The sequence below is a fragment of the Octopus bimaculoides genome, chromosome 22 (genome assembly GCF_046866305.1).
Source record: "Octopus bimaculoides isolate indiv1 chromosome 22, ASM4686630v1, whole genome shotgun sequence".
Classification (NCBI taxonomy): Eukaryota; Metazoa; Mollusca; class Cephalopoda; order Octopoda; family Octopodidae; genus Octopus; species Octopus bimaculoides.
The window spans coordinates 38,176,855-38,200,729 of NC_142949.1; the positions used below are offsets into that span (position 1 = coordinate 38,176,855).

The following is a 23,875-nucleotide window of genomic DNA, read 5'->3' on the forward strand; positions in this document are numbered from 1 at the left end:
GAGTTTTCGCTCCTCCATAAGTACCACATCCGACTCGTTAACACATTGCTTAAATAGCCACTAAATACTGCAGTGTAACGTTATTGGATTGACCAATTTTACAAATCAAACACATTCTTGGAAGTTGGTACTTAAATAATAATGACCTGTAGGCCACGGATACAAGACGTCGTAACAAACCGGTGCTGGCTATAACTTATAGAGAAATTCTGTAAAGATAACATTAACAAGTGATGTAAGAGCACTGCTAACACAGTAGAACACTGTATTGACTTATATAAACGTTTAATATACTTTTGTAGTATATTGTGTTTGCTTAACGAAATACAGTGTCCTTACACGTCATTAATATTTACAATACAAACAGATAGAAAGACAGACAGACAGGAAATGACTAAAACAAGCATGTTTGAAGTGAAATATGCAAATATAGAGGAAGAAGAAATAAACAACGACCATATTCAAACGAATTGAACATATATTTTTTCATCGTTTTATTATATTATATACACTGAACAATCTACAATATGTTACCGGCAATGTTATGTTGATGAACGTCCGCTGTTGGTGCTGATATCGACATGTCTGCTACACCGCCTGTCAGCCTGTCGCCGTCTGCTGCTGCTGCAATAGTTTGCACTGCGTATCGTATTAGTTACAGTATTCAATGCTAATTGCACACGTAACATAAAACAAACTACAGCCTTTGCTTATTTGACCAATATCACTTGTTTTTTTCAATGTTGCCACTGACAAACATACTGGTATGCTCTTTTCAGTCATTTCAAGGATCAACTTTTACCATTTGTTTTATTTTTAACCAGCTGTTGACAAATAAGAAATCAAGAATATATATATATATATATATATATATATATATATATATATATATATATATATATATATATATATATATATATATATATATATATATATATATATATATAAGTATATATATATGACAATGAATGTGTGTGTGTTGGTAAGTCTATTTGTTTGAGTCAGTTTGTATGGGTGAGGTGATCTCTTGTCGTGTGTATTTGTTTGTGAATCAAAGTAGATTGAATATCAGAAAATATCAGAAAACACGGATAAGAAGAGAAGAAAAAGCAATGATTGAATGGGTGTGGTACTGAATTCTGACGACCAGTCACGCCCGAAGATTTAACTAAATATTTCTGATATTTTTGGCCTTGGTTCAAACCGTTGGCGCTTATCAAATATTGTCTTTGAATTACGAAACAATGTGCTTTTCCCATTTATCATTATTATTATTATTATTATTATTATTATTATTGCATTTCGCCAGTCGCCACGTTCTGAGTTCAAATTTCGCCGACTAATCTAAATCATCGTAAAACAGGAAATTTGTATCATTAGAACTCGGGGCAGTCTCGGCAAAGTGGTTGGTTATACACTGTTATGGTAAACTTCTGTGTTGTTGTGGCTTCATACAGAACGCCTTCAGTCATGCTACCTTAGTAATTTTCATCATTTCGGGGCCGATTAAATAAGTGCCATTCAAGTACTGAGGGTCGATGTAATCAACTAACCTCTCTCTCGAATTTGCTGGCTTTGGGCCAAAATTTGAAATGAGTAATAGACAGAAATATTGCTCGAAAATACAAAAAACGAAGACTGGAAGGATGAATTCGGACAGAAGGCGAATTAAAAGATTGTTAGTGACTTGGAAGTGATGAGGGGTTAGAATAAAAAGAAATATTTCGTAGAGCGAACTGTAAACGAATAATGAACAGGATATGTACGGTCCAAACGTTGCAGGCATGATTTTGTGGCTGAGAACTTTGCGCAACCCGACCATGTGGTTTCGGTTTCAGCCCTACTGTGCAGCACCTTGAACAAATGTATTTTACTATAACCCCAGGCCAACCAAAGCCTTGTGAGTGGATTCTGTAAACAGAGGTCGAAAGAAGCTCGTCGTATATATGTGAGTACGCATATATATATATATATCCACTACTCAGGAAGAGACTATTCTAGAGTACGTTCTGTCTTATCTTCGAAACGTCTAGATAGAATAGAGACAGCTGATGAAGGGATATTCCAAGTGGCTTTCCGTTTTCCTATATGTTCGTTCCGTTGTCTGTAGTTTATTGTTCTAACGTCCTGTACCCTGATATGCATGTATATACACATGTAGATGTAAGTATGTACATATATGTGTGTATACATGTATATATATTCTTTGTATTATATATATATATATATATATATATATATATATATATATATATCTATATATATATATATATATATATTTATATATATATATATATATATATATATATATATATATATATATATATATATATATATTCTTTTAATCTTTTATTTGTTTCACGCATTTGGCTGTGGTCATGCTGGAGCACTGCCTTTCGTCGAACAAATCGACCCCAGGACTCATTCCTTAGATAGATAGATAGATAGATAGATGATTTAATGGAGAAGATCAGTTAGGCCTTTAGGGAGTTGTGGAGGTGGAGTGATAAGTAGGTAGGTAGGTAGGTAGGTAGGTAGGTAGATGGATAGATAAGCGAACAAATTGATAGCACCTGCTACATCGAGCGCACGCACATATTTATGTATATATTTGGACGTGGGATCGATATAACCTTGCAATGATTTCTTTTGACAACGCTTAAGGTCAACACACACATATATGCATTTACATATATATATATACACACACACATATGTATACATATATATATACATATATAAATAAATGTATTGGTGTACATGTGACGTGCATATTAGGTTGCGTATAACCAGTAAATTATTGATATATTGTTAATGCACTTCTCTAAAAGAGACGGACAAAAATTTGAGTCACCAAAGGAGCGCCTATGCTGTAGCCAGATCTGCTTGAAATAGCAGCCAAATATCTGTCGTCTTTGAAAAGGAAGGTTTACGTTACATAACGTAATCTAGTTTTATATATGCCTAACAATACCTCTGAAATGATCGCGGGGCAGCGTGAGATGAAGTGAGGAGGGAAGTGGCGCGCCAGAATGTGTTATTTGTACGGATATGGCGATAACAACGATGACGTTGACGATGATGATGACGGGGATGAAGATGATGTCGATGGTGATGATGATGATGAAGGTGGTGAGGGAAGTGATGGTCATGAAGGAAATGGTGGGAACATCCTGGGACACACATGCACATGCATACGTAGTCACATACACACACGCATATGCACGCACGCGCTCAAAGCTACAATCATACATGCATATGCGCAATTACACACACTCACAGGTGCACATACATACTCTCACATACGCGTACATAATGACATACGCATGCACACACGTACACACATATCCACGCAAACACACTCCTATAGACTCTCACACACGTATACACACATTATACACCTGACGTGCGGCACACTGTGACACCCGTTCAGACAACACCGATTTGATGGAACGAGAGTGAGCTAATGTGCGGCACGAACATTTGATCGCTATAAACAAACCATTTGTGCAGGTTGTTTGGCAAAACAGCCGAACGCTCATACGTTGTCTTCGATGGGAAGGCCATCATCCACATATACACACACATGCTTATCCACATCAATCACATTAATCCTAAACACAATACAACACATCTTCACCAGTTTTATTGAGAAGACCAAAGCAAAAATTCACTTCCTATATTTTTTTATTTATCACAGAATTTTTAATTTCATATTTCCACATCTTTTTAACATAGTTTACATTAATTTTAAATATACCAGGTAGGGTTGTATAGATCTGCAAATCTTCACGTTAAATTGGGTTGTATAGAGCTTCCAATGTTTACATTTTCAATGTAAATTTCATGAAGTCCATCAAAGATTACGCATTCAAATAATGTAGGTGTTTAGCCCCATGTCTGGCCTGATTAGATAGATTTATAGTCAATGACAATCTAACCATGACCATCTGCATATTTTTTTTTTTTTGTATCTAAAACTACTTTTCACATTGGATTTTGTTGCAGACTCTGTTGCTATTTCTAGCAACTAGCTTTTGACCCGTAGAGGCCCATCTATTGACTAATTAAAATAGGTTGTATAAAGCTGCAAATGTTAACATTTTAAAATGGGTTCTGTGGTTTTGTCAATGTTTAGATGTTAAAATGGATTTAATAGTTCTTCCAGTTTTTACATGTTAAAAATGGGTTGTATAGGTCTGCAAATATTCACGTGCTAAAATGGGTTGTATAGGTCTGCAAACGTCCGCATGTTAAAAATCAGTTGTATAGGCTTACAAATGTTCACATGTTAAAATGGGTTGTATAGGTCTGCAAATATTTGCATGTTGAAAGGGGTTGTATAGATCTGCAAATGTTCACATGTTAAAAATCAGTTGTATAGGTCTGCAAATGTTCACATGTTAAAAACGGCTCAATGTCTCAATGTTAAAATGGGTTGGATCATTTGGATCATTCTTCCAGCATTTACATGGTTAAAATAAGTTGTACAGGTCTGAGGTAATTAATGGCTTTGAAGAAATTAATGGCCTTGAGAAAATTAATGGACAGGAATGTGCACAAGTTATTCATCCGAAGACCCAGTCTTCAGCAATGTGTGTGACAGTGACGGTGATGATAATAATAGCAATGATTTATAACATAGACATAAGGGCATGGAATGCAGTCAATTTAAATTGACCCCAATACATGACTGGTATTTATTTTATCAACCTGGAACAATGGAAGGCAAAGTTAACCTCAGCAGGATTTGAAACAGAATGTGAAGGACCATAACTAAATAATATAGGACATTATTAAGTTCAATGCTTTATCATTTCATCCATCATCACAATAATAATAATAATAATAACAATAATAATAACAATAATAATAATAATGATAAGTACCAGGCAGTGGCTTCTGATTTTAACTGTTTGGAAGTGTTATCATGAACATTGTTTTGTCTTGGTATAAAAAATGGGCTACAGCAAATATTCTGCTCAATACCAGAGATTTGCTTGTCAGTTGTTTGACCTTAACCAGTTGAGCATGTCCCTTGGTGGCTGACGATGTGCATCTCTGATCACGAGCAGAAGTAGTGAGGGAGCATCATGGCCATGTGTTGAGAGGGATTCTTTGGGGTTTGAATAATTCACTTCCGGAAACAGTGAAATTTGAACTCTGAATGTGACGACAGATGAAATGCCGCTAAGCATTTTGCCTGGCTTGCTAAGAATTCTACAAGCTTGTCATCTTTAATAATAATAATGATAATAGTAATAATGATGATGATGATGATGATGATGATGATGTTAATGATAATAACAATTACCCTCAATAATGTTGAAGATGTTTTGCTTCAGACCCTAGTCCTTTGTTGTGCTTCACAATCATCACCCTCATCATCATCATCATCGTCATCTTCGTCCTCCTCTTCCTCTTCCTCATCATCATCTTCATCGCCACCGTTATCATCATCATCATCATCATTATCATCATCGTCATCTTCAACATCCTCCTCCTCCTCCTCTACCTCTTCCTCATCATTTCTATCCATGACATCATCATCCTCGTCCTCATCCTCATTTCCATCCTCTTCTTCTTCATCATTACCACCTCGACCGTCATCAATGTTGTTAGACGTGTCTAGATGGAGGTGGCCACAGTTTTCAGACTGCTGCAGCACTGCTACTTTCCCACCTCCAACACCAACACCACTATCATTCTCACCACCACCACCACCAGCAGCAGCAACACCAAGAGCAGCAGTACTTCGGCTCCCCTTACACGTGCCACTGTGCCGTTTCAAGTGGTACTTTGTATAGAATGACTTGTGACACCTCACACAAGTAAAGTTCCGTTCACCAGAATGAATCTTCAGATGCTTCTTGAAGTTCTGCATTTTGTAGAAACTCTTGTCACAGTGCGAACAGCTGTAGAGTTTCTCGCGTGTGTGTTGGTATTCATGCTGTTTGAGGTCAGAAGAACGAGAGAACATCTTCTCACAGAACTGGCATTGCAGCTTCTTCTCACCTGTGTGAGTAAACATGTGGGACGTCAGGTGAGCTTTCTGACGAAACTGTTTCTTACAGACGCTGCACGGAAATTTTCTCTCACCTGAATGGAGCAAAAGATAAAACAATATAATTACATCAAATTAAATAATTAAATAAAAGTGTTTTGTGAATATATTAAAATATCATCATCATCATCATCATCGTTTAACGTCCGCTTTCCATGCTAGCATGGGTTAGACGATTTGACTGAGGACTGGTGAAACCGGATGGCAACACCAGGCTCCAGTCTAATTTGGCAGAGTTTCTACAGCTGGATGCCCTTCCTAACGCCAACCACTTATTAAATTCAATATATTACAATGCCATTTTTTAATAAAAAGTCTTAGAAACATCTAAGTGGATAGGTATTTTACAGAAAATAAAGACAATTTTGAACACAGGAGGGCTGTGAGAACAGCCTAGAAAATCTAACAGTCTAGAAAATTGAACCCTGTACTTCTCTGAGAGAGGTACAGTGTTCAATTTTCTGTAGATGCCTGCTGGTAACTTTTTCCCATCTTCTCAAGGTATTTACCTAATTTTCTAGGCTGTTTTCGCAGTTATTCCAGATTTGAATTTATTTTATTTTCTATAAGATGCACATTTACTAAAATTGACATGTCAACATAGCTCATGTCAAAATTCTAAATTGTCAACATATTAGACAGTCAATTTGTTAAAATCTCAACATAGCATAATGTTAATAGAGTAAAATGTTGACATTTTAAAATGCCACCATGTAACAATATTATTTTACAATGTCAAACTTCTTACCACACAGCCATGCCTGGTTGACTAAGTCAATGAAATGAAAATGCAGCAAAGGAATTCATTCAATCATGCCATGTGGTACTTACCTGTGTGAATGGACTGGTGCGTACGGAGGTTGCTTTGGTCTGTGAATCGCTTCCCACACTGGGAACAAGAGTGGGGCTTGGCACCGATGTGGGTCAATAGATGAGTCTTTAACTTGGTCATTGACGTAAAACCTCTATTACAAAATTGGCAGTGCCATCGGCGAACACTGGCATCGGGATGCATTGACCTGACATGCTGCGCCAGGAGTTTGTGACTGGCAAATGGTTTTCTGCATACGCAACAGTTCAAGGTAATGTTGGCCTTCAATGGCACACCTGTGGGTAATAGCAACAACAACATTATACATATCAATCAATCAATATATATAAAAGACATTTTAAGATCCACAAAGGTCAGAAATTATATGCAGCTCTTGGTGGTCCAAATCGGATATGCAATCAGATATGTGGATGTCTTTTCATGACAATATAGCCAGGCAATATAGCCATTGGACACTTTGCAACAAGTATGGACTTGACAGAGCAAAAAGTTGGTACGACCACAAACCTGAAGGCATCGTCGGAAATAGAAATGCAAAGATCCGATGGGATTTTATGATTCAGTGCGACCAAGCGATAGAGAATAGGAAGCCGGGCATTGAGAAAGAAAACAAACTATGCTGGATCATAGATATAGCATGTCCAGCTGACAACAAGGTATGCGATAAGGAAGAAAGAAAATTCGAGAGATATGACAGGTTAGCTTGGGAAGTGAAGCAGTTGTGGTCGATGAAAAAGGTAGCAGTAGTACCAATAATTGTCGGAGCCCTGGGAACAGTGAGTAAAAATTTTGAGAAATACGTGGAACAAATAGGGGCTGCAATAAGGGTGGAACACTTGCAGACAACAGCACTGCTTGGGACCGCTCGAATACTCCGGAAGGTGCTCGAAAAATAAGAGGTGTTACCTTAGTTCACTGGTAGTGAACAGCTGACACCGTAGTACATCTTCCAGCGTTAGAAGCTGAGCAAAGGTAATAATAATAATAATAATAATAAAAAGGGTTAAGGGTTGAATGCATGTGTTTGTAGTGAAAGAAGAAACAAGCCTACAAAGGACAACCTGGAGCAAAACATAATAAAACCGTCAGCCTTACCCAACGCACTCGCATAATCGTTGGAGTACCAAACCAAGAGTTCTTGGTGTGGTTGAACATCACAGCATGTCATGAAGTAAATACTATGTTGTTGTTGGTACGCTACCAAGTTCTGCTCCTCTGATGACCGAGCTGGTTTCACAAACATCATCCAGTTGCACTCATTCTCATCGTTGACATCAAGGACATCAGCAGTTTGTCCATCTTTGGAGAAGATCTGCAATAAAAGAATGAAAGAGGTTGGAGAATGGTTAATGAGGCATGGTTCCATGTAGACTGATAATTAAGAACTAATTGGAGTTAGTTTAAAATGATTGACTAAGAACATCTGAAAGAGAGAAAGTATAAAATATGGGTTTCATATATTGGCACAAGGCCAGCAATTTCAGGAAAGGGGACAAGACGATAACATCATCTCCAGAGTGCCAATCAGCCCAGAGAGAGAGAGGGGGAGAGAAAGACAGAGCGAACGCATTAAGGGAGTGAACTCTATCCAACACAATAATCCAAGGGAATTAACTCATACAATGTTAAAATATGAAATATGTAATTAAGACGGGAGAATGTGACGACAGACGAAATGCCATTAAACATTTTGTCCGGCACTCCGATAATTCCGCCAGCTTGCTGCCTTAAATGAAGATGTAAAAATGTACCTCAATAGGTTGTGGAGTGTTGCAGGATGTGATGGAGAATGCTAGATCCAGAGATACAATATACTTACCATCCAAATGGGGAAATCTGATGTCTTTTGTGAATCCACTGGACATTTCCCCTTCACTTTGGCAACGAATGGACCAAACCGGCTTCGGCAAGGAACGGTTTCTTTTGCCCACACTCCTACAAAAGAACAGAACAATAATAATAATAATAATAATAATAATGTAGCAAGCAAGTCGTAAATGGCGGTAATATGACGTAATGGTCATGTTGGCCGAATAGGCATAATTATTAGTGTCCCATTGGTTAAAATTACTGCCTATATTTGAATTCTAAACTTTTGTCAAAGAGAAATCTTTCACAGAATACGGTTCTGAGAATTCAGGTATGAGCAATTATTAAAACCCTGATTTTTGGGAGATTAATCAGTGATCGCTGGTTGTCCCTCGACTCCAAGACACTCACTCTCAGGATACATACAGTATTTTTCTGTCAGGTGGGAAGGCAGAGCCTATCATTTTTTCTCTGGCCAACCAAGATGGGGGGGAGGTAGGAAATTATTCTCAAAGCGGAGATTTGGCCTGATTTCTTGCAAGAGAGTCCACTCTGCTAATGGTACACAATGTAACAGATTAACAGATTAACAGAGTAACAGATTAACTTAAAGAAGAGCTGATGGGGAGGAGGGAGTGAGCAAATGGGAAACAACTAACCCAGAGTGTCTGTGTAACCATGAGCTGAGGTAGTTTTCAGGTAAAGAAGCGAAGGTGTTGAGAGACGAGCTCGAGAAGGGATAGGGTTATCGGGAATATCACAGTAATTTGTGTTGTGGATCTGACATGGAGCCTTGCTGCTGCTGCTGCTGCCATTGCTACTGGTGTTGCTGTTGTAGTTGCATTCTAGGCAAACTGGAAAAGAGAGGAACAGAAACGGGCTACTTTAAGTAATACTTAAAACCAGTGACACATCATAATCATCATCATCATCGTCATTTTTATCCTCATCTTCATCATCATCATCATCATAACCATCATACTCATTAGCATCACCAAAATTATCCCCAACATCATATAAGCCAGCCATAAACCAACAAAATACACCAGCCAAGAAGAGGGCTTCTACATTGTCACTTAACATGCTAGAAATAACAGCTTGGCTGGAATGCCTTTGATCATTTTAAGACTTCTCAATCAAGACAGGCCTTGGGCTAAATAAACAAGAACAAGGAAAAATATTAAGGTTTAACCTAAAAAGTTTGCTTACAGTTGTCAAAAGACATTTGGTTGTAAGGTTTAGTACTAAATGTAGCCATGTCCTCCCCCAGTTGACAGCTGGTACCAGACATCACCATTGCACTCCTGGTCTCATCTTTAGCAGCATCAGTTGTTGTTGTGGTAGTTGCTGCTGCTGCACCACTTTGATGCACTTTGAGAATCATGTCGATCACTGGAATGGAGAAATGATATTGATCTGTTAGAAAGGACTGCAGGAATGAAGTAGGGGTTTATGGCGGTGGTGGTGGTTGGTGGTGGTGGGAAGCAAACTCCATCCATTCGTCAATTTCAAGTTTTGGCACAAGGCCAGCAATTTCGGTGGGGGTAGGGCTAAGTCAATTATATTGACCCCAGTAACCAACTGGTACTTATTTTATCAACCCCGAAAGGCTGAAAGGCAAAAGCAACCTCAGTGGGATTTGAACTCAGAACACGAAGACAGATGCAATACCACTAAGCATTTCAACCATCATACAAACAGTTCTGCCAACTCCTCACCTCACAATGGAGGTCAAAATACAATGGAGAGAAAGGTCAAAATACAATGAAGTGAAAGGTCAAAATACAATGAAGTGAAAGGTCAAAATATATAACGTAACATGTGGAGTAAACATTCAGACATTGGTCATTGTCATCACAAATCCTACTGCATTTCAAATGGAATTTTGCCCCACCATTGTCGTCTGGGTCTAGAAAGTCAACCTAGCTTTCTTTGGCTGAGAATTTTGGTTGGACTGACCAAAGCCTTGGAATGGATTTGGTAGACAGAAACTGTGTGGAAGCACATCATATGTGTGTGTGTGTGTGTGTGTGTATGTCTATGTGTGTGTGTGTGTCGGGGATGTCTTTATGTCTGTCTGTGTGTGTGTGTTTGTGAGTGTGCGTGTGTATCTTTGTGTGAATGACTGTGTATTTCAGTGTGTGTATGTACGTATGTGTGTGTGTTTGTGTGTATATCTGTGTGCATGTGTGTGTCTGTGTATCTGACCACCAGTCCCCCCTTGTTTGCTTCCCCATGACTCAGCAGTTTAGCAAATAAGATTGATAGAATAAATCCCAGACTTTAAAGAAAAAAAACAACAAAAACGAAAATAGAACAAAAACTGTAGAAGACAAGTTTCGAATACCTGACATGTTGTTGATGTCTAAAAGAGAAGCTGCAGCATTTCCGTCACATGACTTGTTGGTAACCATTCCAATAGAATTCAAAGAATTGGCTACTTCATCATTACAGTGTTCCTGGAGTTGTTGGTGTTGCTGATGAAGTGAAGCATCTAAGATTGATTGAAGGTTGGCACCGGATATGGACGCTGCAATTTCTGCAGCGGAACCATTTGTTAGTTCAAGGGCTGAACCATTATGTTGCATGATGCAAGGTGCTGCACTCATGGCAGCACCGGATTTCTGGTGTTCTACATGTTTTTGACTAAATTGGTTAGCAGCCTGCAAAAGCGGAGGCAACTGTACATCAGGCATGGAAGGGGAATGAGTGGGGAAGTTATCGTTCTGTGAGGTGATTCCCATCCCGAGACGAAGGTCGGAGAGATTGGACAGGTTGGAAGTGACGAGCACTGGATTCTGCAGAGTGCTGTGCATGTTTGTGGTGATGAGTCTGTTAACATGGTTTGGGTCACAGCTGGCTTCTTCCATTGGTTGGGGACCAGTGGCGGGTGATGGGTAAGATTCCAGAGTTTCTATGGTGGTGGTGGTGGTGTTGTTGTTGTTGTTATGATGCTGATGGTTGTCACAGGACTCTGCCTGAATGCAATTGAGCATGTTTAAGTCTTGAACAGTGGAACAACTCCCAGCTTCCCTCTGGATGCCAGGCGCCATTACTGATGGAAACGGGATTGGTGTAGGAGCTGAAAATATAGACAATGCACATTTATATAACAGAATATAAAGCTTATCTATAAAGATGTGTGTGTGTGTGTGTGTGTGCATGTTTGTTTATATTTATGCTTCTCATAAAACGCAATTTTTATAATTATAATTAAAAATTATTTTTATAACTATAATTATTTTTATGATCATAATTATTTTAAAAATTATTTTTTATAATTATCTTTATAATCATAATTATAATTAATTGTATTGAAAAAATTAAAATATTCTGTATAGTAGAAATGTAAGCAATTTATTACAGATAAATTTTAACAAAATCTCATGTTGACCCTCTGGGGCCATATGGACTCCCTCAGGATTATATTGACCCCTAAGGGCCATATTGATCCCTAACGGTCATATGGACCCCAGCTGAGAACTGCTGGCCTAGACTAATAAAATGGAGCAAAAAAACAAAAGGCAAGTAGTCACCTGTATGGATGGAAGCCCTGCTGATTGAACCTTTGTCGATGGCAGAGATAAGGGGTCGATGAGGTAGGTTTAGGGAGAGCATCAGTGGCAACATGGAGATGGAGTGTCCTGTTAGGGACACAGGGATGTGAAGAGACGGAACATTGTTTGTGCTGGATAACACTGCAAGTAGAAGAATGGTCAACGGTCAGACGCTAGTTGGTGACAGAGCAACTATAAAAGCTTTTGTGGTAGGGAGGTGGAGGTAGTGGTAGTTTTGTGGTGATGTAGCAATAGTGTATAGTGTGATGGTAATGGTGGTGGTATGGGTGCAGTAGTAGTGTGTGCATGTGTGGTGGTGTTTGTGGGTGTCTCAGTGGTGGTGGGGTGGTATTTGCATGTGGCATTGTAGTGGTAATAGTGGTGGTGGTGGTGGTGATTGTGGTGGTCATGGAGGCTGAGCCTGTAGCAGCAGCTGTAGTAGTGGTGTGTGGTTGTATCATGGTGTTAATATGGTAGTAGCAGTTGTAGTATAGTGTATAGTATATAGTGCTGTGGTGGTGGTGGTGGTGACATAGATGATTCAACGACAACACCAACTTACAGCCAGAAGCCTGTGTCTGTAGAATATGAGGTAGACAAGTGTCTGTGACAGTTTGGTTATCAGCAGCAGTGTTGCCGCAAGCCATGACGTCTGCAACGGTCGACAGAGCCGGGCTGGAAGCCAGATGGTTCACATTTGGTAAAGGAGGTGCAGCAGAACCAGCATCAGATGAAACCTCGACCATTGAGTCCACAACACAGGTCAGCTGGTCAACGTTGACGGGCAGGGTGAAACTTTCTGCCATTGCTGAGGAACTCATCATTGCTGTTTCACTGGGAAAACAAAAACACAGGAAAGAAAAGAGAGGAAGGAATAAATCCATAGTCATTGAGTTTGATAATCATACAGACATCGGACATCTCTGCTGGGATTTGGAGAAGAAATTTGCTTAACAGGCATATCTCCATGTTGCCTGATATAGGCGCCTATATTTGGTTAGATGGGGGGGGGGGTGTTCGTTTGCCCGTTTTTTGTTTGTTTGTTTTTTCTTCAGAGCCTCTTCTAATTAGATAAAAGAAAGTATAATTAATACTAATTATTGTTCCCAGGTCGGAGCCACCGAATGAAATAAGCAATTTCGTAGACGAGCAGGGTTGGTCAGCTGAATTGACCTCAGTGCTTAACTAGTGCCTTATTTTATCAATCCCGAAATACTGAAGAGCAAACCTCGGCGGGATTTGAGCTCCGCGTGTAAAGAGCTGGAAAAAAATACCGCTAAGCATTTTGTCCGACGCACCAGTGACTCTGCTATCTTCGTCGAAGGAAATGACAATAGCTGTAGCAGTTTCATGAATAGAAAATGAACTGTTAATTCGTGTGTGAGAATGAATATAGAATGTATGTGCGTGTGTGGAAATAGAATGTGTGAGTGCGTGTTTTGTTTTGTTTAGCTCCAAACGACCGGTTATCAAACGAAACGAAACTATTTTCAGATTGACAAAGTGAAAGTGGACTCCTATATACGCGGCCCCCACTACCTCAACCACAACTACACTGCTAAATAAATGGATCGGTCACAGGTGGAATGTCTTTAACCATAAGACTGTACTAACAGCACCATCACGCAAAAGACCAAACAGAAAAGTCTCTGTCGTCGTTTTACATACTAGAGATAACAGTCAAATCCCTTTTGTTGTATATTATAGTCATAAAACCAAGGGGGAAGAACTCATCGAATAATTAGGTCCCGAATATACTGCAGCTAAAAAAAGACTAGGGTGGCATGGCTGGAACGGATTTTCTCATAGTTCTGCTCCGTTATTAATTAGAGGGAACTTTTACGCGATCATTCTCTTTACTTTATCCGAGAACGTGCAAAATTAATGTCTAAAATCAAATAAAGAAAATTACAAATAGGAAAATGTCCAAGATATACATACGCTTAAATAAAAAAAATAAAAACAGAAAAGAAGACGAGTTGATGACAGCTTGAATGCGTTTGATCCGTAAGTCTGCTCGATCGGGGAACAGGACAAAAACACCAACAACATGAATAACTAATTAAACATCTTTAAAAAGTAATTGAATATATCATCATTAAATAATAAACTAGAAATAACAATAATCATAACCACAGTAAGATCGGAGGTAGTGGTGGGGAAACTAGTGACGTTGTCGTGTAGCCTGGAATCGAAACATTGTCCTTTGTTACCGCAGCTTACCTCTATCATGCTTAATTACGTCAAAGACAGTCAACACCGTTAGAATTACCGACGGTGTAAGGCCAAACTAGTTCACTGTACATATACATTCCATACGGATTTTTGCATTTGCGTACTTTTGTCACGATTTGTCATATTTGCTTGGCCTTGATAGAACAGAACTAGGTCAAACTAAAGGGTCTGACTCGAGCAAGACAAAAAACAAAGGAAAAATAGTGTAATAGGTGTACAACAACATGTAGTAAAAAAATATGGAAAAAAAAAAATGCGCGCTTGCGAACGTGGGGTGTATATACATACACACACATATGTCTGTGTGATTTGCATGCAATGTACATATAGAGAGAGTGGGCTAGAAATGATTATGTATAAATATATCTATCTATCTATCTATCTATCTATCTATATATATATATATATATATATATATATATATATATATATATGTATATATATACATACACACACACACACATAATACATACATACATACATACACACACATTAAAATTCTCATATCATACTTACATTCATACACATAGCAAGTTTTATTCTTGTAGGTTTCAAGTTTATAACATGTTAATATCTCATCTTTTCTCATTTTTTATGCCTAAGATATTTATTTTGTAAGCTAAGCAAAGCTGCAGGCCCGTCTTCCCCAGCCCGACAGGGTCGGGAAATCTCTGAACCACCTCCCCTGATAGTGATCGAGGCCTGCAACCGACCCCTTGAATTCCCAGTAAGCGCCGGTCATCTGCCCGCGTTTTGCCACATAGAATCTTCCGTGGATGACACCTACAAGTGCAGCCAAATTGAGCGCCAAAAGTTCACAATGCCTCGAATCGTGTTTGGCGTATACCCTCCAAGTAGCTATTTTCACAGTTGCATATTCAACCAGGAATGATCGAAGAAGATACACCACGAGAGGGTGCTGAAAAGTTCCTGGCTTTAAGGGTGTTGCGAAAGGCCTTGTCAGAGGCCCAAACTTCCAAGGTTTTCGACAGGACTTAGAAAAACTGAAGGACCGCAGAAATAAGTGTGCGGATCTGAGAAGGGAACATATTGAATAAAATCATAATTAACTGATCCTCCTCTGTTTTCTTTACTGAAAGCCAGGAACTTTTAAGCAAACCCTCGAATTTGATATGTAAAAATTCTAATAAAGACTTTCTGCGTGTGTCATATTACGCTGTTTCATCCGAGTGTTTCCACTAATTGTATTGTATGAACACTTTTCCTATTAATATAACAAATAAATTATTTTCCAAGGCATGAAGAAGCCCTTTTTGTTACAGGACTTCCATCATGCACCATCAGTCCCATGCGCTTTACCTCCGCGCCATCAGTCTCATGCACTTTGCCTCCGCGCCCTCAGCAAGGAATAACTCTCGCATGGCCTTGTGTTAAAACTTACAAATCGATTCGTCTCGTGTCACCTCTTCACTAATCATAATCGCCCATAATGCGATTCAAAGATGACAACCGTCCACGGTATCTAGAGCCTTAATCTCACACTGGGTTACAGCAAAATCAAATCAAAACAACGAAACCTGTAAAAGGAGTGAGAGAACATTAGGTGCCTATTGAATCGGAACAAGGTGACACGAGCAATAGACTAATAAAACGCCGATAAGATATTCGAGTTCTCAAAAGTACTGCTTGTGACCTCAGCTATTGTTTGAAAGCCCATCACGTGGTTCAAAGTAAAATTGGGAGTATTCCGCAAAAATTCTATGAATTTACTCACAATGACACACACACACACACACACACACATGGGCGTAATTAAATTGCAATTAAAGCTATGATTAAAGTACAGCACTTACACACATAGCAATCTCTCTCTCTCTCTCTCTCTCTCTCTCTCTCTCTCTCACACACACACACGCTCATAATAACACACACGAGAAGTGATTGCATTCTAAGTGTTGCTATGTTAAATATGTGCAAGAAGGAAGGTCACAGTTGCCGAAAATCAATGGCACTCCACCACCACCACCACCACCACCGCCGACGCCACCATTGTCGTCGTCGTCGTCGTCGTCGTCATCATCATCATCATCAATATCAACGAACAGTCCTCATATCAAAGGAACACATTGACAAAGCTACTTCCTCTCATGGACAACAATATAAAACTTCTAACGAGACAAATGTCTCCTTTTTGTTGTGTTTTTAAATCTTTTATTCGTTTCAGTTATTTGGTTGCAGTTATACTGGCGGAGTGGAGGTGGAGGGAGGAATGGCTGTTACACCAGCTTCAACGGTTTTAACCGGACGAACGGCCCCAGTACTTGTCCTATCGGTCTCTGTTGTCGAACTGTTAAGTTACGGGGACGTAAGAAATCCAACACGAGTAGTTAGATGGCTACGGTGAGACACACACACACACACACTGGTACACAAGTGCGCGCGTGCGACGGCCTTCTACACAGTTTCCGTCCACCTCATTCACTCACAAAGCATTGATCGTCCTGTGGCTATTATAAAAGACACTTGCTCAAGGTGCTGCGCAGTGGAGCTGAACCCGAAGCCATGTGGTTACGAAGCAAACTTCTAAATCACGCAGCCATTTTTGCGCCGACACTTGGGGTGTTCAGGCTAAATTCTGCAGTTTGCATCAAAGGTAAAGAAAACACGATATGCCATGCAAAAATAAAAGGTATTTTAGTAAAATCAGAAAATATCAACCAGGTTATGGCTGAGAAATAGCAGTTTATACAAAGTAGCCGCCCTCAGTTTCGTCCACGTCCTCAACACGGCTCCGGAACCGGGTGCGTGAGTTCCTTGCTGCGCTCTTACTCTAGGCACAAGGCCCGAAATTTTTCGGGGAGGGGCCCAGTCGGTTAGATCGACCTCAGTACGCAACTGGTACTTATTTAATAGATCCTGGAAGCATGAAAGGCAAAATCGACCTCGGCGAAATTTGAACTCAGAGCATAAAGACAGACGAAGTACCGCTAAGCATCTTGCTCGACGTGTTAACGTTTCTGCCAGCTCTCAGCCTTTTTGTTAACATATTTTACACATTCCTTAACTACTTTCATATCATGTTTTAATTCACTAAAATTCCTTAGCTTTTCAACTATTTGTTACTGTATCTTTAATTAGCCCGGCATTGTCCTTTTTTTCATTTTTTGTCATGTTTATGACGGGTTTCCTATCTCCTGATTTGCTTTTGTGCAAAATTTCCATAGTGTTTTCCCATTGTCATCTTATAAGAAGTATTAAAGTTCATATTTGTCTGTCTGTCTAAACAATTTGTCAATTTAATGTCTAATCTATCGATCTATTTAGTTTAATCTATCTAATCTATCTCTCTATCAATACACACATACCTATACCTCTCTGTGTATATATGTATATATATATATATATATATATATATATATATATATATATATATATATATATATATATATTCATTTATATTTCACTTGCTTCCCACAGAAATAATTAAAATCTAAAAAAGTATAAATACCTATAGGCCACTGACACCCGCGATATAAATTACATATATTAGCCAGAAAAATCCGCGATGTATGGAGTGCGCGATAGGTGAACCGCGATATGGCTAGGGATTACTGTATAGATACATAGATAAGTGTGAGAGGATTCATGAATGCTGCATGTGTTTTCTGCAGATGTTTGTATTTAATTGGTGTGTGTGTGTGTGTGTGCAAGTGTGCCTGCAATTTATTTATTTATTTGTTATTGTCATCGTTTGTAGACGCGTGTTCGTGTATATAACAACATAAATAAAGAGATCAACCAACATGAGTGAAGTAAAAATAAACAACAACAACAACACCACCGAAAGCCACAGCTGGTGATCAGAGATAAGTAGGACGATGACGGCAGCGGTAGAGCAGCGACGATGAGGATAATATTAAGGAAATATTAATAATGTTGAAATACCTATCCTCTTCTACGAGTTTCGTGTTGCGTAGTCGAGCTTTATTCGAGGCGGCGAATTGGTCGAGTGGTTAGAGCGTTGGAGAGAATACTTTGCCTCGTTTGTTTCAACTCTGGGTTCAAATCTCTGCAACGTCAGCTAAACATTTTTGTGTGTGTATGTCGATTAAAAGAAGACCAAACCCAGGATGGTGAATCAGCGGAACTGTTAGAGGGTTGGGAATGATGCCTACACCGTCCGCCTCGGTTCTTTGCGTTCTGAGCTCAAACCACGCCGAGATCAACTTTGCCTTTCATCAAATCAAGGTCGATAAAATAACAAAAAGGAAGATAATCCAGGGCTGTATATTTGTAGAACTATTAGAGGCTCAATCGAGATGTTCCAGCACTTTGCGTCCTGGCAGCAATGCCTGCGATGGAGTTGGCTTTTAACACAACGCTGGCAATTTCCCACGAGAGTTCCGGACCCCAGTTATGAACTCATTTGCACACAGCCAATCAGAGCTCAGCTATCAAACTAATTTATGAGCGCATAACAAGTAATGTATCAGAGACTCCCATTATCTAATGAACCCTTCTGTAATTTAAGTCAACAACTACGGAAAGAAATTCCTGGGGGATAAGGTTCTGGGGAGGGAGGATTCGGTGTATTGATCAGTGTGCGGCATGGTGGGGTTGGATTCAACACGAGCGATGATAGGAGAGACGAATCGGATGTGAATGCATTCACATTTCGCACCATTCGTTCGGCCCCGTTTGAAACAGTTTCCTTCTTCACTGCTCCTCAGAGTACCCGGGTGAGGGTGACACAAGCTAAACCAATCCACCCAGGCACCCTCTGGAGCCGAGATGATTCTTGGCTTAGGACTTAGATTCAGGTCTCTAATGATCCCTTGGATGCATAAGGTTGGAGTTGGACCTGGTTTCCATGGCTTATACGTGACTGAGATTACAACACACACTCCTTGGATGGTCAAATTGCCGGTTATGGCCGGAATTCATTTAAAAGCTTGAGGAACTGGAGCAACATGAAATGAAGTGTTTTGCCCAAGAACACAGTGCACTGCCTGCTCTGGTAATCGAAATCACCATCTTGTGATCGTGAATGCAACGCCTTAACCACTGGGCCATGCGCCCTCACAAATGAAACGATGCCTCTGTGGAGCAGACAACTGGGGCGTATCAGGGATAGACTTAACGACAATTGGTTTTGTGGCCCTTTTCTGGCTGCGGTCGACACTGTGTGTGTGTTTGTGCTTACAGGTGTCTGAGTGAGTTATCACAGGTGTGTGCCTGTGGGCTTACAAGTGTGTGTGCATGTGTGTGTGTGTGTGTGAGCAGCTCACTCTCTGTGACGGTCGGTTTTTCTCTCTCTCTTTCTTTCTCTCTCTCTTTCTTTCTCTCTCTCTTTCTTTCTCTCTCCCTTTGTCTGACTGTCTCTCACTCTCCGCTCACTTTTTCTGTCTCTCTTTAACTTGCTCACCCACTCCATTCTCTCTCTCTCTCTCTCTCTCTCTCTCTCTGTCTGTCTCTATCTGTAGTTCTCCTTCCGTCGCACTGTGGCTCTCGCCAGCTCTCTCTTTACTCCTCCTTCTCTCTCTCTCTCTCTCTCTCTCTCTCTTTTTTTGTTTGCTTCTCGTTGTTTCTTTGTGTCTTACACACACACGCATACACATTAATGTGTACGTGTGCGTGAACGTGCGTGTAATTAAGATCGAAACTGAAAATAGGGGGGGGGGAGAAAGAAAGAAAGAGAGAGAGAGGAGCTGGGGGTGGAGGTGGTAAAAGGAGGAGGCAAACAGAGAAGGACATTTTCAGCAACACTACTTGCTTATTGTTCTCTTACTGAAATGTAATCAGCCGACTTACACACACACACACACACACACACACACACACACACACACACACATATATATATATATATATATATATATATATATATATATATACTTACACACACACACACACACACACACACACATACACACACACACACAGAGAGCACTCCCCGACATCAACGACGAGATTCGACGAGATAAATTTTTGTTTTAGTTATTTATTTAATTATATATTTGTTTATTTATCTATTGCTAGGTTTGTGTTATTTTTTTAACCACTTCGCGAAGTAATTGTCTTCGCGTTTCTCTCGTTTTTTTTTCACTGTTCCCTGTTTTTCACCGAAACACCATGGACAAAGTCTTTTAGTGGAGAGAAAGAGAGAGAGAGAGAAAGAAAGAAGGAAAGACGGAAAGTTAAAATACAAGACCAAACAAAAAAAAATAATAATAACTTTAGAAAACTTCAGCTTTTCAGGTAAGTTCAGAATATAGTTTCTATGTTATATGCAAAGTTCCGTCGAACCAATATAAATGCACACACACACACACACACACACGCACGCACATACATACAAACATACAAACATGCAAACATACATACATGCATACATACAAACATACATACATGCACACACATACACTCATACATACAAACATACATACAAACATACATACATACATATACATACATACATACATACATACACACACACACACATACATAATTCTCTGACGAATCTCACTGCTGCTCTGCGCTAGTATAATTACAGATCTAACATATTCTTATTAATATTTTTATTTAGCGTTTTTTTCTGCGAATAGAACGGTTAATGGTGCCATCATATCTTTATATTTGGGGAATTCCACACTGCCTGAGCGGAATTCTTGGCAACGCCCAAACACACACACACACACACGGGCGCACAACACTCATATTTATACACTCACGCACACATACACACACATACACACAAACAAACATACACATAGGCACACAACGCTCATATTTATATATTTGCACGCAAACACACACACATACGTACACATACACACACGCACACTCACAAACATATATGCACACTACGTACACAAACATGTATGTGTACATTATGCACACACACACGCACACGCACACACATCTGCACATGCACTCACAAACATATACATGGACACACACGCACGCACAAATGCATATATATGCACACACTCACACATACCCATGCAGACCACGCACCCGCCCACATTTACGGATGCTTTATAAATTAACGAAAGCGATGTTGTTGTTGTTGTTGTTGTTGTTGTTGTTTAACCCAAGGTCAGTTCTGAAACGAGCCAGCATTATACTCGTTTTTCAGCCGTGACCAACCCATTTTTTTCTCTCACATATATAAAGGACCTCATTGTCAAAACGTGTCTCTTCTTTATATGAAATGTAAGGTGTGATTTGAGGGAAATTCAGCTGCTGTTTCTAGCTAACGGATCAACGAAGTTACAGTTGTTGTTGTTGTTGTTGCTGGTGGTGGCGGTGCTGCAAGTGGTCGTCTTGACGGTGATGGTGGTGTTGATGGCGGGGTTGCTGATGGTAGTCGCGGTAGTGGTTGTAGCGGCTCCATAGCGTGTAAGTGATCGAGATCACAACATAGCCTGAACGAGGTGCCAGTCGGCCGCGGAGTTATTCCTTTACAGCTGTGTCGACCGAAGCAACGTGAAATGAAGCGGTTTGCTTCAGACCACAACGCTTCACTCGGTCCGCGATTCGAAACCACGATCTCACGATAGTGAGCACGACTCTCTAACCACTATGTCACGCACTTTAATTCCTTCCCTCCTAAATAAAAGATTTTTTAGAAAATTAAATAAAAATTTTAATGTGTCCTTCTTTGTTTTCATATCTAAAAGGTATGTCGCCATCCTTGAAACGTTGGAAAACACTTATCCAAAAGAATTATATTATTGAACGTGTGCCCTTCCTTTTGTTTCCAAGATGGTAAGGTGTGGTTTGCAGAGGGATGGGGGTGATTTTACTGCTATTTCTTGCAAGTTGTACACAGACATATGCTTGTATATGTCTGTGTACATTAACACGCATAAATTAAGGACAGAGACCCTACACGGTGAGCTAGCAGGAACGTGGGCGCGCCGGGCAAAATGCTTAGCGGTATTTCGCTCGTCGCTACGTTCTGCGTTCAAATTCCGCTGAGATCGACTTTGCCTTTCATCCTTTCGGGGTCGGTAAATTAAGTACCAGTTGCGTTCTTGGGTCGATCTAATCGACTGCCCCCCCCCTCCTCAAAAAATTCGGGCCTGGTGCCTAGAGTAGAAAAGTATGTATGTATGTATGTATATGAAATTTAGGTTACTAAATATATGTTTATGACATATTTCAACTGTTTATATCTAAACGCTGCTTGGTGGTGATATGTATCACCAGAAACATATGTATCTAATATCTACACATACAGATACAGGTAGGAGGGTCAGATTGAAACTTAGATGGGTCCCCGGGCAAATATGCTTTTGGGGCCCCTGGGCCAATAAGTTTTGGACCTTTCACCCCCGCCAACGATTTTGCTAATTCAAAACTTAAGATAATAAATCTAGGGGGCCAAAACAGTTTGAAGAGGTCCCAAAATTTTAAAGGGCTTCAGCAAATTCAGAGGGACTCAGTTAAATTTAACGACTTTTTAAATCTGAAAGGGTCCAATAAATCCAGAGAGGGCGCTCCATAATTTGAAAAGAACTCTGTTGGATTTAAAAAAATATAAGCAAGTAAAAAACAAAATTACAAATTATTTGATTGCTGTAAATATACTTTTGAATTTTTAATTCCAAGCTTTAGGCTTCTCTAAGTTAAAGGCCCCTCCCCTTCTCCCTCTCCACTAGCTTGCAGGTTTCTGAGCCATAGCTCATATTGGTCCATATATAAATCCTGTCCTGTATGTAGGTCACGGTTGAATTCGAACACAGAACTCAAGGAACTAGAACACAGTTTACAAGGCATCTCCCGTTCGCCAGTATTCTGGCCAAGTCAGACACCCAGACTAGCAATTTATTTATCAACCCTTTAAGGACGAACGACAAATTTTTACCTTGACGAAATTTGAACTCAGAATTAAATAAATACCGCAAGGTATTTCATCTGATGCTCTAACGACTCTGCCATTTCACCGTCCTGGTTACTGAACAACAACAACAACAACAACAACATCATTAACTGCACTCCAGTTCCCACTGCTTCCTTCTCTCACAATATCTGGCTTGGTGCCAACGTAAGGAAATACCATTATCTTCAGTGATACCTTGACTAAATGAGAATATGCCTTTGGCATTTCGCCAAAATACAAATCCAGGTAACATAAACGAGGAATGTATGTGATTACAGTTGAGACTAAACTTAGATTTCCTAATAAGAGAGAGAGAGAGAGCGGGGAGCGAGTGTGAGTGTGTCTGTGATTGTGTGTACGCATGCGTGTATTTATCTCGGATAAAACATTCAATTGCATCCGGTGATGAGGCTCCAGCTCGAGAGTATGGAATTACTCCTAAATAACCATTATGCTTAATTCTGGGATCTTTTTTAAAACGGGGCCCACATTTTTCATTAACGAAACACTTTGAAACTTGGAACACTGGT

At 39.7% G+C, this 23,875-nt stretch overlaps 2 protein-coding genes across 5 annotated transcripts in view; one reads left to right on the top strand and one right to left on the bottom strand.

Moving 5' to 3' along the window:
- Nucleotides 1-3,669: 3,669 nt before the first annotated feature.
- Nucleotides 3,670-14,550, bottom strand: LOC106879018 (uncharacterized). 3 transcript variants are annotated; one of them, XM_089339640.1, is made up of 10 exons: nt 14,486-14,550; nt 12,825-13,096; nt 12,242-12,403; nt 11,053-11,787; nt 9,915-10,097; nt 9,365-9,559; nt 8,716-8,831; nt 7,992-8,208; nt 6,896-7,171; nt 3,670-6,099 (listed from the first exon to the last, which is right to left on the bottom strand). In XM_089339640.1, exons 2-10 carry the CDS (start codon nt 13,084-13,086, stop codon nt 5,342-5,344), a joined length of 2,904 nt encoding a protein of 967 aa, XP_089195766.1. In that variant the 5' UTR covers nt 13,087-13,096; nt 14,486-14,550; the 3' UTR covers nt 3,670-5,341. The 3 variants fall into 3 exon arrangements, with proteins under 3 accessions (XP_089195766.1, XP_052831792.1, XP_089195765.1); XM_052975832.2 differs by having other exon boundaries at nt 14,204-14,535; XM_089339639.1 differs by lacking the exon at nt 14,486-14,550 and having other exon boundaries at nt 12,825-13,283.
- Nucleotides 14,551-20,518: 5,968 nt separating this feature from the next.
- Nucleotides 20,519-23,875, top strand: part of LOC106879019 (uncharacterized) — a 13,730-nt gene continuing 10,373 nt past the window's right edge. For both annotated transcript variants that reach the window (XM_089339642.1, XM_089339644.1), the window contains exon 1: nt 20,519-20,716. The gene's annotated coding sequence lies outside the window, so the exon portion shown is untranslated. The remainder of the gene's footprint in view (nt 20,717-23,875) is intronic.